The sequence below is a fragment of the Populus alba genome, chromosome 11 (genome assembly GCF_005239225.2).
Source record: "Populus alba chromosome 11, ASM523922v2, whole genome shotgun sequence".
Taxonomy (NCBI): Eukaryota; Viridiplantae; Streptophyta; class Magnoliopsida; order Malpighiales; family Salicaceae; genus Populus; species Populus alba.
In genome coordinates, this window is record NC_133294.1 from 13391765 (window position 1) to 13406797 (window position 15033).

The window sequence follows — 15033 nt, forward strand, 5'->3', positions numbered from 1 at the left end:
TGCTCCACCAAATGCATTGCAGAAGTCGGCTTTTGACTGCCAGACAACAGTCAATTTGTTGAAACTGGAATTTTTTACACTCAAAAATATTTTTTAACAAATAAACGGACCTTATAATAAAGAATTGCACATTTTGAGTAACAGTTATTAAAGTAGCCCCAACAGGCACAAAGCCCAACTCACTGCCTTCAACACCACGCCTGCATCTCCAGCCCCTTACTCTCCCAATCCCAAGTCTTTAAGGACGGACAGCACTTCGCTGTTCTAAACCCAACGAGAAAGCGAGCTCACGAACACACGGTGAGAAAGATGTAAAGATGGCAAGGAGGCGGCTATTCTTGATGTTAAAACTTTTTGATGTTTACCAATTTGGCCAATCAAATGGTGGCTCTTCCATCACCAATTCTCAGGTAACAACCATATGAACATTACAATAGTACCACCACCACTTTTACTCTATATTTTTTTTTACAGAATATTCAGAGCTCACTCACTACTCATGGTTTCTTCACTTCAACCCTCTTAAATATTAGCCATTTCTTTTTGGGTTCTTCTCCCTTGTCTCATTTTCATTTTTCTTTTCTGTTTTAACATTTGGCTTAACCTTGATGAAGGTACTCTGTTTGATAAAATGTCAAAGTTGATTTTAGCGTTTTTTGGATTTTATTATTTTCATTGAGTTTGACATTTACTGCTCATATTTAGCTATTATATCTGTAATAGTAGATGACTATAAATCAAAATACTTAATTTTTATGTTTCAATGGAGGAATTCTGTTCATTCTCAAATTTGATGGCTGCTTGCTAGAAATTTTGTTGGTCAAGGAATGTTTGAAGGGACCATTTGATCTAAAGTCTCAGCCTCTTTTTTTGGGTCATTTTCTGTTTTTACCAATCATGTAAAGGTTTCTTCGATGTTTCTTACTCAATTTTGTGTTGGAATTATTGCAGGCTTTTCGTTATCTAGATAACAGGCGTAAGGTTCACAAGGATGCTATAAACTTCTGTCAGGATATTTTACGAAAGAAATCAAATATTGATTGGGAACCCATCTTACGTACAAATTTGTCACAACCAATTCGGAATTTTGATTTGGTTGTTACTGTTGGTGGTGATGGAACTCTTTTACAAGCAAGTCATTTCTTGGATGATTCAATTCCGGTTCTTGGAGTGAACTCAGATCCCACACAAGTCAAAGAGGTCTTGTAAGTTTGTAGGGAAATTATATCTCTCTTATTGAAAAGTCAAAAACGCAGGATCTCCATTTTCCCTTGTGAACCCAAGCTTGTGCCGGCCCGAGCATCAAATGTGAGAAAATTGTAACTCAAGGCCCTTGTATCAAGCAAGATGCTGTTCTCTGTTTTAAATCATGTACTCTAAATAATGACAATGAAGTGAAATTGCTTGAAAAATAAAAAAGAAATGGCATTGAAATATGTTTTTATTGAAAAATAAAAAAGAAATTGCTTGGAAAATGCTAATATCATTTCAGTATTTCCTAGTAGAACTTGAATCCTCTGTTATACTGATCAGAGAAAGCAGAGGATGCTACTGTTACAAGAGCAACGTAAGAGCATCAAGAGTTGCTGAGGTTCAAACACGTGTGCCCCTTTAAGCTAGCGCTTTGACAGCTTCTATGTACCTTTTTTAATTATATCAAACAAGAAATCCAACAGCACAATAGCTATTTCCATGTATCCGTTGTTATGGAAGCCAAAATCTACACTTGCATGATATCAGGATTACAGTCTCTTGTTTGTGCCACGTCATCATTCTTCTCCTTCCCTTTTTTTTTTCTTTGTATTTTGGAAGACAGGAAAAGGAAAGAGAAGACAGGAAAAGCTTCTCAGGACTGTACTGAAACCAAGCAGTCCGGCGAGTGCATATAAGTTGCACGCCTTGCCTTGTAGCCTACAGCCTGAAAAAGAAAATATAAAAGGAAAAAGGCAACATATTCCAGCCATGGCCATCTGCAAGAAATTCATTATGAATAAAAGGAAAAAGGCAACCAGTAAAATAAGAAATAGCAATGTTTTGACCAAATAATGATGCATGTTTAGATTTCACTTTAATAATATGTAATAGAAGAAGCAAGATATTCGTAATATTCTAAGCTAAGTCTTTTCTTACATTTATCCATTCATCATTTGGATTGATCTCCACAGGTTTCATAAGGCTGTAAAGAGGAAACCAAAATTGAAAGTAAAATCAGAAAACCATGAGCAAGAAACATGAGTAAAGATTACCCAAATCATTAGTTCAGGCACTCACCTCTTAGAGAGCACTTGATCACAGATTGGACAATATGCGAAAGCTGCATCATTATTAAGGATCTTGTTTGCATCTTCAGTGCCTGTTTATTCTGTTAAGGGACAATATGCGAAAGCAACAGTAATCCAGAAAGCATAGAACTAAAAAAGCTTAATCATAATCTGATCTTGGATACATAAGAGGTGACCACAAGTAGTAGAAACAGCACGCCTTTCCAACTCTCGCCAGCATGAATTGCATCTCATTTTCACCTTCACTATAAGACTTTTATCCAAATATTATCCACTCATCTGAACCTATTAAAAGGAGTTTCATAGCATTAGCATTAGCAACAGCATCACACGCAGACACATAGATTCAAACTAATCTGCATCACTGTTGCAGCCACATGGTTTTAAAAATTGAAGTTTTGGATGACACTGGCGAAAATCATCAGCTGTAAATACTGAAAATTTATTGAATTTTTTAGTCCCAGTAAATTCTTTAAAATCATAGAGCTTCATATTTTGCAAAATAAAGAGTGATATTGATCATGCACAGAAAAATAGACATGGAGATTTTATAGAGAGCGATATCAATCATGAAGAATGACAATCCACGCAACTTCGTTTACAACATTCGGTTTTTTTTTTTTTTTTATGTTAATAATTTCTTTTCCTTTTGCATGTTATTATATATGCGAGGTAAGAGGAATGATCCCATGTCAAATTAAAGATTGAATTTTCAAAAAAGAATCTTAGATTGTAGTTTTAAAAAAAATCCAAATAACAAGAAAAAAAAACAATGTCCAATGTTGAAAAAGGCATGAAAAACCTTAGTTTAGTTTTAAAAGTTTGACTTTATGTATTTATTTGGTCCCTTAAGTTTTATGATTTTACATCAATCCCTATGTGTGTTGCTACCTAGTTTTTGACCCATATTTTTGATAAATTTTGTTAAAAAATAAAAAATAGCAAAAAAAAAAAGAAAAACCCAAAAAATATATTTTTGATATATTTGCATCGTTTTTAGCATTTTCAATGTCATCTCAAAAGAATTTAAAGTTTCAAAAGTATTTTGAACACGTTCAACTTTTAACACGTAAATTTTATGATTACTGAATTTAATTTCTAAGATTTGTTACTTATTATTTTAATAAATTTTTAAAAAATAAAATATTAATAAGTTATTTTCAACTCATTTTCTATGACAGCACACAATGAACCTTTCAACACCATTACTATGAATCTATCCGATGATTCCTCCAGCTGCTACTACCTGCACCCTTCTGATAACCCTGGGGCGCTTCTTGTTTCTTAAATTTTTACAGGTGACAACTACATCGCATGGAGCAGATCCATGACTATTGCTCTAACAATAAAGAACAAGATTTCTTTCATTGATGGTTCTTTAATGCAGCCAAACACCAACAATCAACTACTACGCGTGGCATGGCTAAGATCAAACAATCTGGTACTGTCATGGCTGATGAACTCTATTGCCAAAGACATTCGCAGCAGTCTTCTATATTTCACATCAACTTATGATATTTGAGAAGAATTGAGAGTTAGATATTTGAGAAGTGATGGACCAAGAGTCTTCAGCCTAGAGAAATCCTTAAGTTCTATTTCTCAGAACTCAAAAACAATCACAGATTACTTCAGCGAATTCAAAAGCCTATGGGATGAATATATCAGTTTTCGTCCAATTCCAAACTGCAAATGTGGAAATCTTGATTCATGTTCTTGCAACATACTACAGTACCTAACAGATCGACAACAATCTGATTATGTGATGAAGTTTTTGGTTGGACTTCATGATTCCTTCTCTACAGTCCGAAGCCAATTACTACTTCAAACACCTCTGCCATCCATGGGAAAGGTGTTCTCTTTGCTTCTACAAGAAGAAAGCCAAAGGTCTCTAACAAATACGGTAGGAATTTCTGTTGACTCACATGCCATGGCTGCTGGACAATACCACAATCATACTCACAGGCCAGGCTCAACATATGTTCCACGATTTTTAAAACAAAAAGGAAAATCAGAGGCAACTTGCTCCCACTGTAGATATCCAGGACACCTAGTTGATAAATGTTTTCAGATCATTGGATATCCCCCTGGATGGAAGGGGCCGAAAGGAAAAAGAATTGCTACAATACCACATAATAACAGAAATTATCAAACACCCCCTATTGCACACAATACTGTCATTTCAGAACAAAAACAAGAACCTCCCAACATCATTTTCTCTCAAGAACAGATGCAAAATCTTCTTACCCTTGCAAATAGCATTTCCAACTCAAAGCTACATCACTCTGCTAAGGAACAAGAATCTGCATCAGGTATATCGTTTTCTTGTCATACAAACCTTTCACCTCAGAACAAATTCACTTGGATACTTGATATAGGGGCAACAGATCACATGATCTGTGATCCCATCCTTTTTGAATCCATTATCCTGCCTACAAACCAAAAGCAAGTTCATTTGCCAAATGGCCACAAGGTGCCTATTGCCTTTACAGGGACGGTTAAATTCTCTTCAACTATTATTTTAAACAATGCTCTTTATGTGCCTTCTTTTAATATTAATCTTATTTCTGTTTCCAGACTAACTGTTGATAACAAGATTGGTTTGTTCTTCCTTCACACAAAGTGTTATTTGCAGGATCTAAACACATGGAGGACGATTGGGCATGCTGAAGCTGAATCTGGTTTATATCACATTCACAGAACTTCTAACCAGTCTCCAGCATACTCATCTCCTACATCTTTCATCACCTCTTGTAATGTCACCACTAACTTTTGGCATTTACGCCTAGGCCACATTCCTATTTCCAAACTCAATCTTCTTAATAAAATTGATCCTTTAGTAACTGCCACAGACAAGTCTATTTGTGATATTTGCCCCTTAGCTAAGCAAAAGCGGTTGCCTTTTCCTTTATCTATGCATACATCCACACAAGTTTTTCAATTAATTCACATTGATATTTGGGGCCCCTTCTCAGTTACTTCATATTCTGGACATCGTTTTTTCCTCACAATTGTTGATGACTATAGTAGATTCTCTTGGTTATTTTTGATGAAATCCAAGTCTGAAACTAGAGGTCTCCTTAACAACTTTCTCATATATGTTCATACTCAATTCAACACTGGAATTCAAACCATCAGAACTGACAATGGACAAGAGTTTAATATGCCTGCTTTCTATCAAGATCACGACATCATCCATCAAACAACTTGCATTGAAACACCCGAACAAAATGGAAGAGTTGAAAGGAAACATCAACATTTACTAAATGTAGCTAGATCCCTTATGTTTCAATCCAAACTGCCCTTATCTTACTGGACTGACTGCATTCTTACTTCAACACATATTATCAACCACATTCCTTCACTGACCTTACACCATAAAACACCATATCAGCTTCTTTTTAACAAATCACCCACTTATAATTACTTCAAAGTCTTCGGTTGCTTATGTTATGCCAGCACACTCACACACAATAAAGGTAAATTCCACCCACGGGCTACCAAATGCATTTTTTTAGGACATCCCCCCCCCACACAAAAGGATACAAACTACTAGACTTAACAACATGCAAAACTTTCATATCTCGCAATGTCATCTTCCATAAATCCACATTCCCATCCATACCAAATACAGTCCATACACCTCTTGTCTTTCCTGAGTTTCCTCAATTTTTTTATTCAGTCAGTCCACCACCATCACAGTCCAATCCTCCATATTCTGTTACTCCCATAACCTTACCTTCCCAAAACTCTGCTCCTTCCCCTACAACCTTACCTCAGAATGTTGTTTCCCAACTCCGAAGATCTACAAGAAATAAACATCCACCTCATTACTTGCAACAATATCATTGTGGCAATATGGCTCAGGTCCCTTCAGTAAACCCACGCCTTTCCCATTGCTCCAATCCTGGTAAGTCATACTCAATCTTATCTTACTTATCTTCTTCCCAACTATCTTCCCAACATCGAGCCTTCACTTCTTCTGTCTCTTTAACTTTTGAACCCAAAACTTACAACCAAGCCTGCTCTATCCCTCATTGGCAACAAGCCATGACTAATGAAATTACAGCTCTTGAACAAAACCACACCTGGGATTTAGTACTTCTACCTCCTCACAAATCTGTCATTGGATGTAAATGGGTATACAAAGTTAAGTTCCAAGCTAATGGGCAAATTGAACGCTACAAGGCAAGATTAGTAGCTAAAGGCTACACACAATAAGAGGGCATTGATTTCTTTGATACATACTCTCCTGTGGCGAAAATGACAACTGTTAGAGTATTTCTCACCATAGTTGCGGTCAACAATTGGCATTTACACCAACTTGACATCGACAATGCCTTCTTACATGGTGACTTATATGAAGAGGTATATATGCAGTTACCCCCTGGTTACTCAACTCCTCATGATCCTCGCGTCTGCAAGCTCAATAAGAGCTTATATGGCCTCAAACAAGCTTCCAGACAATGGTTCTCTAAACTATCTACCTCCTTACTGCTCTTTGGTTTTCTACCAGCTAAATCCGATTCTAGCCTCTTTATCAGAAAAACAAACACAAACTTCACAGCTGTATTAATCTATGTTGATGATGTTATCATCACTTCCAACACCCTTACAACCATTCATCAAGTTAAACATTTCCTTAGCACAACTTTTCCCATTAAAGATTTAGGCAAACTTAAATACTTTCTAGGAATTGAAGTTGCTCGATCTAAACAACGCATTGCTCTTTGTCAACGAAAATATGCCTTAGACATCCTAGCCGACAGTGGATTCTCTGGGGCTAAACCAGTAAGCTTTCCTATGGAGACCACCCTCAAACTCAGTACCCATGATTCTAGTCCCCCTCTACCTGACCCTGCATCATATCGTCGCTTAATTGGCAGACTTCTCTATCTCACTATCACACGCCCAGACATATCATATGCCATCCAAAATCTCAGTCAATACATGTCCAATCCTCATACCACACATTTACAAGCTGATGAACAAGTCCTTCGCTATATCAAAGCAACACCAGGACAAGGATTACTTCTCAAAGCTGATTCTACATTCCATTTAAAAGCATACTCTGATAGCGATTGGGGAGGTTGCGTTGATACTAGATGCAGTGTCACTGGATACTTAGTGTTCCTTGGCGATTCTCTCATCTCCTGGAAATCGAAGAAACAACCAACTGTTAGTCGATCCTCAGCAGAAGCTGAATATCGAGCCTTAGCAACTACATCCTGTGAACTTCAATGGCTTGTTTATTTGTTAGCTGACTTTCACATACCACACTCTCAGCCTGCTCTGATGTACACTGACAGCAAGCCTGCTTTTGATATTGCTTCAAATCCAGTTCACCATGAACGCACTAAACACATCCAGCTTGACTGTCATCTTATCCGTGAAAAATTGCAGGAAGGATTGCTTAAAATCATTCATATTCCCTCAAGACATCAACTTGCAGACGCACTCACTAAACCACTAGGTTGTCTCACCCTTGCTCCGATTATTAGCAAGATGGGAATGATAAATATCCATTCTCATCTTGACGGGGGGTGTTGGAATCTACCACAATCTACAGAGAATGAAGAAACAGACGAATCTTCACAGCATGCAGAAGCACCACCATCAGCCACATCCTCCTAGAAGACATATTCTGCAGCCTTCATATATACAAATTACTATTAATATAATATAAAGTTAGTTATAAACCGTTACTGTTAGTTACATTCAGTTGCGTTATTTACGCTACAAAACGTGTATATATGTTTCATTCATTAACCCTGTATTGCAGTAGGAAATTTGTAAAGCAATATTGCTTAATAAAGCAGAATTCAACTGATTGAGAATTCTCTCAATTCACTTTTCAGAATTCGTTCTCTTCTGCTTAATCTTGATCTGCATTCTTCTCTTTTCATTCCTTACATAGGAATTTCACACTTGGAGTGAACTCAGATCCCACACAAGTCAAAGAGGTCTTGTAAGTTTGTAGGGAAATTATATCTCTCTTATTGAAAAGTCAAAAACGCAGGATCTCCATTTTCCCTAGTGAACCCAAGCTTGTGCCTCAAGGCCCGAGCATCAAATGTGAGAAAATTGTAACTCAAGGCCCTTGTATCAAGCAAGATGCTGTTCTCTGTTTTAAATCATGTACTCTAAATAATGACAATGAAGTGAAATTGCTTGAAAATAAAAAAGAAATGGCATTGAAATATGTTTTTATTGACCACTTAGAATTGACTCTAGAGATTTATAACTGCCTAAAAGACCCAGCCGTTCTTTCACAGCACACAGGCACAAAAGTTGCAATTGGATCGAGAAATCCAGACCCAAGAGCAAAATGCTAATATCATTTCAGTATCTCCTAGTAGAACTTGAATCCTCTGTTAAACTGATCAGAGAAAGCAGAGGATGCTACTGTTACAAGAGCAACGTAAGAGCATCAAGAGTTGCTGAGGTTCAAACACGTGTGCCCCTTTAAGCTAGCGCTTTGACAGCTTCTATGTACCCTTTATATGCGAAAGCAACAGTAATCCAGAAAGCATAGAACTAAAAAAGCTTAATCATAATCTGATCTTGGATACATAAGAGGTGACCACAAGTAGTAGAAACAGCACGCCCTTCCAACTCTCGCCAGCATGAATTGCATCTCATTTTCACCTTCACTATGAGACTTTTATCCAAATATTATCCACTCATCTGAACCTAATAAAAGGAGTTTCATAGCATTAGCATTAGCTACAACATCACCTGCAGACACATAGATTCAAACTAATCTGCATCACTGTTACATGCAGCCACATGGTTTTAAAAATTGAAGTTTTGGATGACACTGGCGAAAATCATCAGCTGTAAATACTGAAAATATATTGAATTTTTTAGTCCCAGTAAATTCTTTAAAATCATAGAGCTTCATATTTTGTAAAATAAAGAGTGATATTGATCATGCACAGAAAAATAGACATGGAGATTTTATAGAGAGCGATATCGATCATGAAGAATGACAATCCACGCAACTTCTTTCACAACATTCGTTTTTTTTTTTTTTTTTTACGAAATTGGCCCATCTTTATGGGGTCATTTATTTTCTCAACATCAAAATGTGATCTGCGAATTCACTACAATCCCCTTCCATTATGCACAGTCAAAACAGAATTTGTGCAAATATTTATATTTTTTTACAGAAGTATTCCTCATAAGATAAAACGACTGTCACAATCTCAAAAGAATTGCTAAAATTTTGTCAAATATACAGCTGCAAAGTGCCAAATCCTCATCACTGAGTATAAGGTAGTGTCTAAATATTGATCAACGTAGTGGTTCCTCATTAATCAAGAAAAATTAGTCAAGGTCATGAAAATGACCAGAGTACCCTCAGTTTGGTACTGAGCCAAAAAGTCCGCGCAGACGCAAAATTTGCATGAAAACCACCAATTTTCTCGAGTTCCAAAAGTGAAGTCTTATTATTCAAATTCCTGAAACTCCTTTCCAATTCTCAAATTTTCTCAGCATCCAAACGGAAAACGAGAAAAAAGAAGACGCATAAACAAAGCTTGTAAAAAAGAAGACGCCTAAACAAACAGAATCGACTTGATAAATTTTCCTGAAAATTACACTCCTCGGCGTTCTCCTTAATGAAAATCACAAATCAATGCCTAAAATCGTAAAGACACTAGAGATTATAAACATAAACAAATCATACGGAGATCTAAAACGCGAGCAGAGTGACTATCGAAATTGAAAAGCAGCAGCAATTGCTAATGTGAAATCAAATTTATACGTTACTTCGGAAACAGTGAAATGTGATTTGAAGAGACACGAATCCCTAACCTGAAAGAGTTCTGGCTCGAAACGTTTCTTCTCTTCTCTTCTCTTCCTGGCTTGTGGCGTGGGGGTTTTGAAGGAGAGAAATGGCGGCAACTCGATTTTTGTATTTATTTCAAATTATCACGCTTCTCTCTCTCAAGCAAGGAATTTATAATTTGACGCTTCTCCTTTATTTCAAAATCTAGATTCAGAACGGTGTCGTTCTTCAAGCAACTCTTTTAATTTTTTAACCTTAAATAGTGTTAAAAAAATCTAAATTAAAAAAAAAAAAAGAATTTTGTTGTTCTGTTTTTTTTTCTTAATAAATTTGGTTTTTAAAAAAAATTTATGTATAGAAAAAAGTATATAGTTATGCAAAAAGTATATAGAAAAAAACATGCTACTAAAAAAGACATAATTTTGCTAAAATAAAATAAAAATGTATGAATAAGGAAGGAAAAATTTGCTGCCCGAATTGATATATCTCTTGGAAATAAAAAATCATGAATCGTAATTAAATGAGCGCAATTGATCATAGCTTTAAAAGATCAAGACATAATCACCTCGTTAGTGCTTTTGCTTATAATTTATTATGATCCTGGTAAAATCATTAACTTACAATGACATAAATCCATCGATTAAAAAAATTACAAACACACGACGAAAAAAAAAAAAAACTGCTGCACTCGCCTGGAAGATGATCCCCTCTTCTTGACAGCTGCCATTATTGACCTAGTCCACAAAGCAAGTTAGTTAACTAAACTGGTGATGGATCATTGAATAAAATATTTGCGCTACTAGTTAAAAGCATTATCAAGACTTACCTTCTCACACCGCCCTGAGTAGCTTGCTAGTATCGTCTTCCACCATTTCTGGGAGCATTCTTCCTTCTATGCCTTTTTGCATTTTGATGTGCACTGTCTTCAACCATCTTCACAAACCATGCAGGTTTTCTTGCTCTAAATACAACGTATCCTAAAGAGACTCCAAATACAAATCCACATCCATAACCCATTGCTACAGCTTTCCATCCAAATCCCTCTTCAAACATTGAATCTTCTTTCTCGAAGTTTGACGGAGGCGGTTGTTGCCCCTCACCTTTGTTGCATTTTACTTGCAAGGGAAACCCGCATAATCCCAAGTTCCCTTCGTATGAACCATTTTCAAATGTGTTGAACTGCTTACCTTGAGGTATGGGTCCCTCAAGTTGGTTATACGAAAGGTTCAAGACTGCAAGAAATTTTAAATCTACCAATTGCAGAGGAATCCTTCCAGCAAGCAAATTTGAGGAGAGATCCAACGATTCCAGATTAGTTAAATTCCCCAGTGATGGCTGGATATAACCGATGAGGCTGTTGCGAGAAAGGTTGAGCTGTATCAGAGATTTAAGCTTCCCGAGGGACTCTGGAATCTTTCCCGTGAATTTATTGCAGGATAAATCAAGTGTTGCGAGGGCAATTTGAATTTTAGAAAACTCAATCTCCGAACCTTTCCATGACAAAGTTACAGAATAAACATAAGAAGTGGAAAATGATAAATTGTTTTTCCTCATGTAATCCATATGCTCATCAACGCTCATCATGGCTTTGAAGTTGTTGAAATAGTCTGTTGGCAAAGGACCACTCAGGCTGTTGTTGGAGAGGTCAAGAATCTGTAATTTAGAAAAAGAGTCCTTGACAGTTGGACCCTTCAAAGAACCATGGAGTTTATTAGACCTTAGAACAACAACCTCCAACTGTGGAAGCGTTTCTAAAAAGGAAGGGAATGTGTCATCAATCATGTTGTTACCGAGGTCCAGAAATTCTAAATTCACACAATTGATGATGGATGGTGGTATCACCCCTTTCAATTGGTTGCCATTGAAGTTGAGATAACTCAAATTGTTCCCCTCTGAATAGATTGAAGGGATATTGCCGTGGAGATTGTTGGCACCAAGATGCAACACTGAGAGTCCATCACTGAAGTTTCCCAAGCATTGCGGGATGAATCCACTAAAGCCATTGTTGGACAAGTCTAGAATCTCTAGGAACTTCAGCTCACAAATGACAGAGGAGATGTTCCCAGTCAGTTTATCATTGGAGGAAAGCATAAGAGTTCTCAAAAGCTCAAGCTTGAAAACTGAAGGTGGAATCTGGCCATACAACCTATTATGACTGAAATCGATATATTGTAATGAATTACAAAGGAACGGACTTATCTGGCCATACAATAGGTTATTGTGAAGAAGAAGAGCCTGCAAAGAAGGCATAGAAAACAAGGAGGAGGGAATTGTTCCATTAAGCAAGTTATGAGATAAATCGAGAGAGTTTAAAACTGAAAGCCTACTTATTTGTGATGGGATGTGTCCTATCAGCTGATTATTAGATAAAAAGAGTGCAGTTAGACCTGAAAGTCTACTTATTTGAAAAGGGAGGCCTATCAGTCTATTGTACGAGAGATCCAACCACTCAAGTTGTGTGAGTTCAAACAAACTATTCGGAATTTCACCAATAATGTTATTGCAAGAAAGATTCAGTACTTGAAGCTTCTTAAGGTTTCCAAGTGATGATGAAATCTGACTATCAAACTTGTTATTTGAGAGGTACAACCAGGAGAGTTGAGTAAGGTTAGCAAAACCATCCGGAATTTTACCAGAAAAATTATTGAAAGAAAGTCTTAAGAAATCTAGCATATTAAAGTTTTCAAATGAGGATGGAATCTGACCATCAAACTTGTTGTTTGAGAGGTCCAACCAAGTGAGTTGAGTGAGGTTAGCAAAACCATCCGGAATTTTACCAGAAAAATTATTGAAAGAAAATTTCAACGAAAGTAGCATATTAAGGTTTCCAAGTGAGGATGGAATCTGGCCATCAAACTTGTTGTTTGAGAGGTCCAAGTCGTTGAGTTGTGTGAGGTTACAAAAACCATCCAGAATTTTACCAGAAAAATTATTGAAAGAAAGTGTTAAGGATTCTAGCTTATTAAGGTTTTCAAGTGAGGATGGAATCTGACCATCAAACCTGTTGTTTGAGAGGTCCACCTTGGTGAGTTGAGTGAGGTTAGAAAACTCATTAAGAATTTTGCCAGTAAAATTGTTGGCTGAGAGAAGCAAGTGACTGAGCTGCTTAAGATTTCTAAGTGAGAATGGGAGATGACCTTGAAAACTGTTATCTGATAGGTCCAACCACGCCAATTGCGTTTGATTAGCAAAAACATCAGGAATTGGACCAATAAAATTATTGTATTTAAGATCCAGGTACTCGAGATGCTTAAGTTTTCCAAACGAGAAAGGAATTTGACCACCAAACTGGTTACCTGCAAGTCTCAACTCAATGAGTTGGGTGAGGTTACCAAGTAGACCAAGATTCGAGCCAACAAAATTGCACCCAATAAGATACATCACTTCCACAGACTTCAGTTGACTGATTGAATGTGGTTCCAAATGTATTGAAATCCGCGTCAGTGACAGATCCAAATGTGAAATAGCATTGCTCAAATTGTATGGCGGAAAAGAGCCAGTGAGTTCTCTGTTGCTCGATAAATCGAGCGATTGAAGGTTTGATCGGCGAAAGAAATTATCAGGGAGTTCCCCTTGCAATCCACAATACCAGAGTCGGAGAGATGACAAAGAAGAAGACAAGTTCATCAAGGAACTGGGTACCACCATAGACATGTTCACTACACCCAAGTAGAGTTCTCTCAGCTGGGTAAGGTTGTGAGCAAGCTTGTTGAAAGAAATCGGTTCCAGCATCAGCTCCTCAGAGTTGGAAGAGAGATCAAGTGACACCAATCTGGATAAATGGGAGATTTCTGGGGGAACTTGGCCTGCAAAATTTGATGAATTTAGATTTAAATGCGTCAAATGCAAGAACTGACCAAACGAAGATGAAATGACAGAGCGATTGAAGTCATTGTGAGAGAGATCGAGCTTTTGAAGATGATGAAGGGAGAAGAGAGTGCTGTTAGAATGGAGGGTGCCATAAAGCATGCTGCAACCAAGGTCTAGGCCAATTACATGGCCAGTTTGCATGTTGCAAGTCACGCCATCCCAAGAGCAGCAATCTGTACCCTCTTTCCACAGCACTTTCTTGGGTGGATAACATGAAAATCCATATGGAGAAGAAGACATGGAAAAGGAATTTTTGAATTGGAGCAAAGCCAGGCTCTGGTCACCGGGGCATAATTGTACTGAAGAGGAGAAATTGGAAGAAGAATGAGCAGGTTGGGAGTGGGAATGGAAGAAAAGGAGGCAGAGAAATTGAGCGAGCAAAAATGAAGGTCCCATCATTCCCTAAAAGTGCTCTTCTTAGAGATTAAAACGTGGACAGTTAACTTAGATTGATGGGAGACTTCTATTAGAATGTAGTCTATATATAGAGATCGACTTCTCCGGAATGCATAATTTCCCCTTTCCTCGTTGTTTCTAAAATTATTTAAAAAAGAAATCATATAAATATATTATCAAATTTCTGATGGGAGAACAAAAGTCTAGCCAGAATAAAATTGAAAGCAGATTCCTTCACTGCTGCAAAACAGACTAAAAACGAAATGGAATTTGAAATGTTGCAGTATCTACTAAAACCTCAGTTCAGCTAATTCGGAAACCAATAGCAAAAATAGACTGGCCAACAAAGTTTGCCATTGTTATTCGCAAACTACAATATTTGGATTAAAGAAAAAAATAATAATAAATTCATAAATAGCAATTGAAAATTCATAAAATTAAGTCCCTTTTTTTGTTGTTGAATAGTGAAATGGATATTCATTTTGTCGCGTAAAATATAACACGTCTATATTAGATATGCTAAGTCATTATTCTAAATTTAAATTATATTATATACATGATTTTTTGTATCTCAATAAAAACATGCAATGAACATAAGGTTTTATACCAATAAATGACTAGGAATAACCTTTATTTATATAATAAATTTTGATATCCGATAATAACTAACAAGAAAATAATAATTGACTCGTGCAC

General features: G+C 36.7%; 1 protein-coding gene and 1 non-coding gene across 2 annotated transcripts; one reads left to right on the forward strand and one right to left on the reverse strand.

Moving 5' to 3' along the window:
- Positions 1-1436, forward strand: LOC118038375 (uncharacterized). Its single transcript, XR_012171280.1, has 2 exons — positions 1-410; positions 952-1436. It is a non-coding gene; the product is annotated as an uncharacterized protein (transcript).
- Positions 1437-10629: 9193 nt separating this feature from the next.
- Positions 10630-14406, reverse strand: LOC118038376 (uncharacterized). The gene is made up of 2 exons (XM_035044705.2): positions 10898-14406; positions 10630-10805 (listed from the first exon to the last, which is right to left on the reverse strand). Exon 1 carries the CDS (start codon positions 14338-14340, stop codon positions 10924-10926), a length of 3417 nt encoding a protein of 1138 aa, XP_034900596.1. The 5' UTR covers positions 14341-14406; the 3' UTR covers positions 10630-10805; positions 10898-10923.
- Positions 14407-15033: the final 627 nt, after the last annotated feature.

Excerpts from the sequence above, each read along its gene's own strand:
- LOC118038376 (XM_035044705.2), bottom strand. The coding sequence starts at position 14,340 with ATGATGGGACCTTCATTTTTGCTCGCTCAATTTCTCTGCCTCCTTTTC.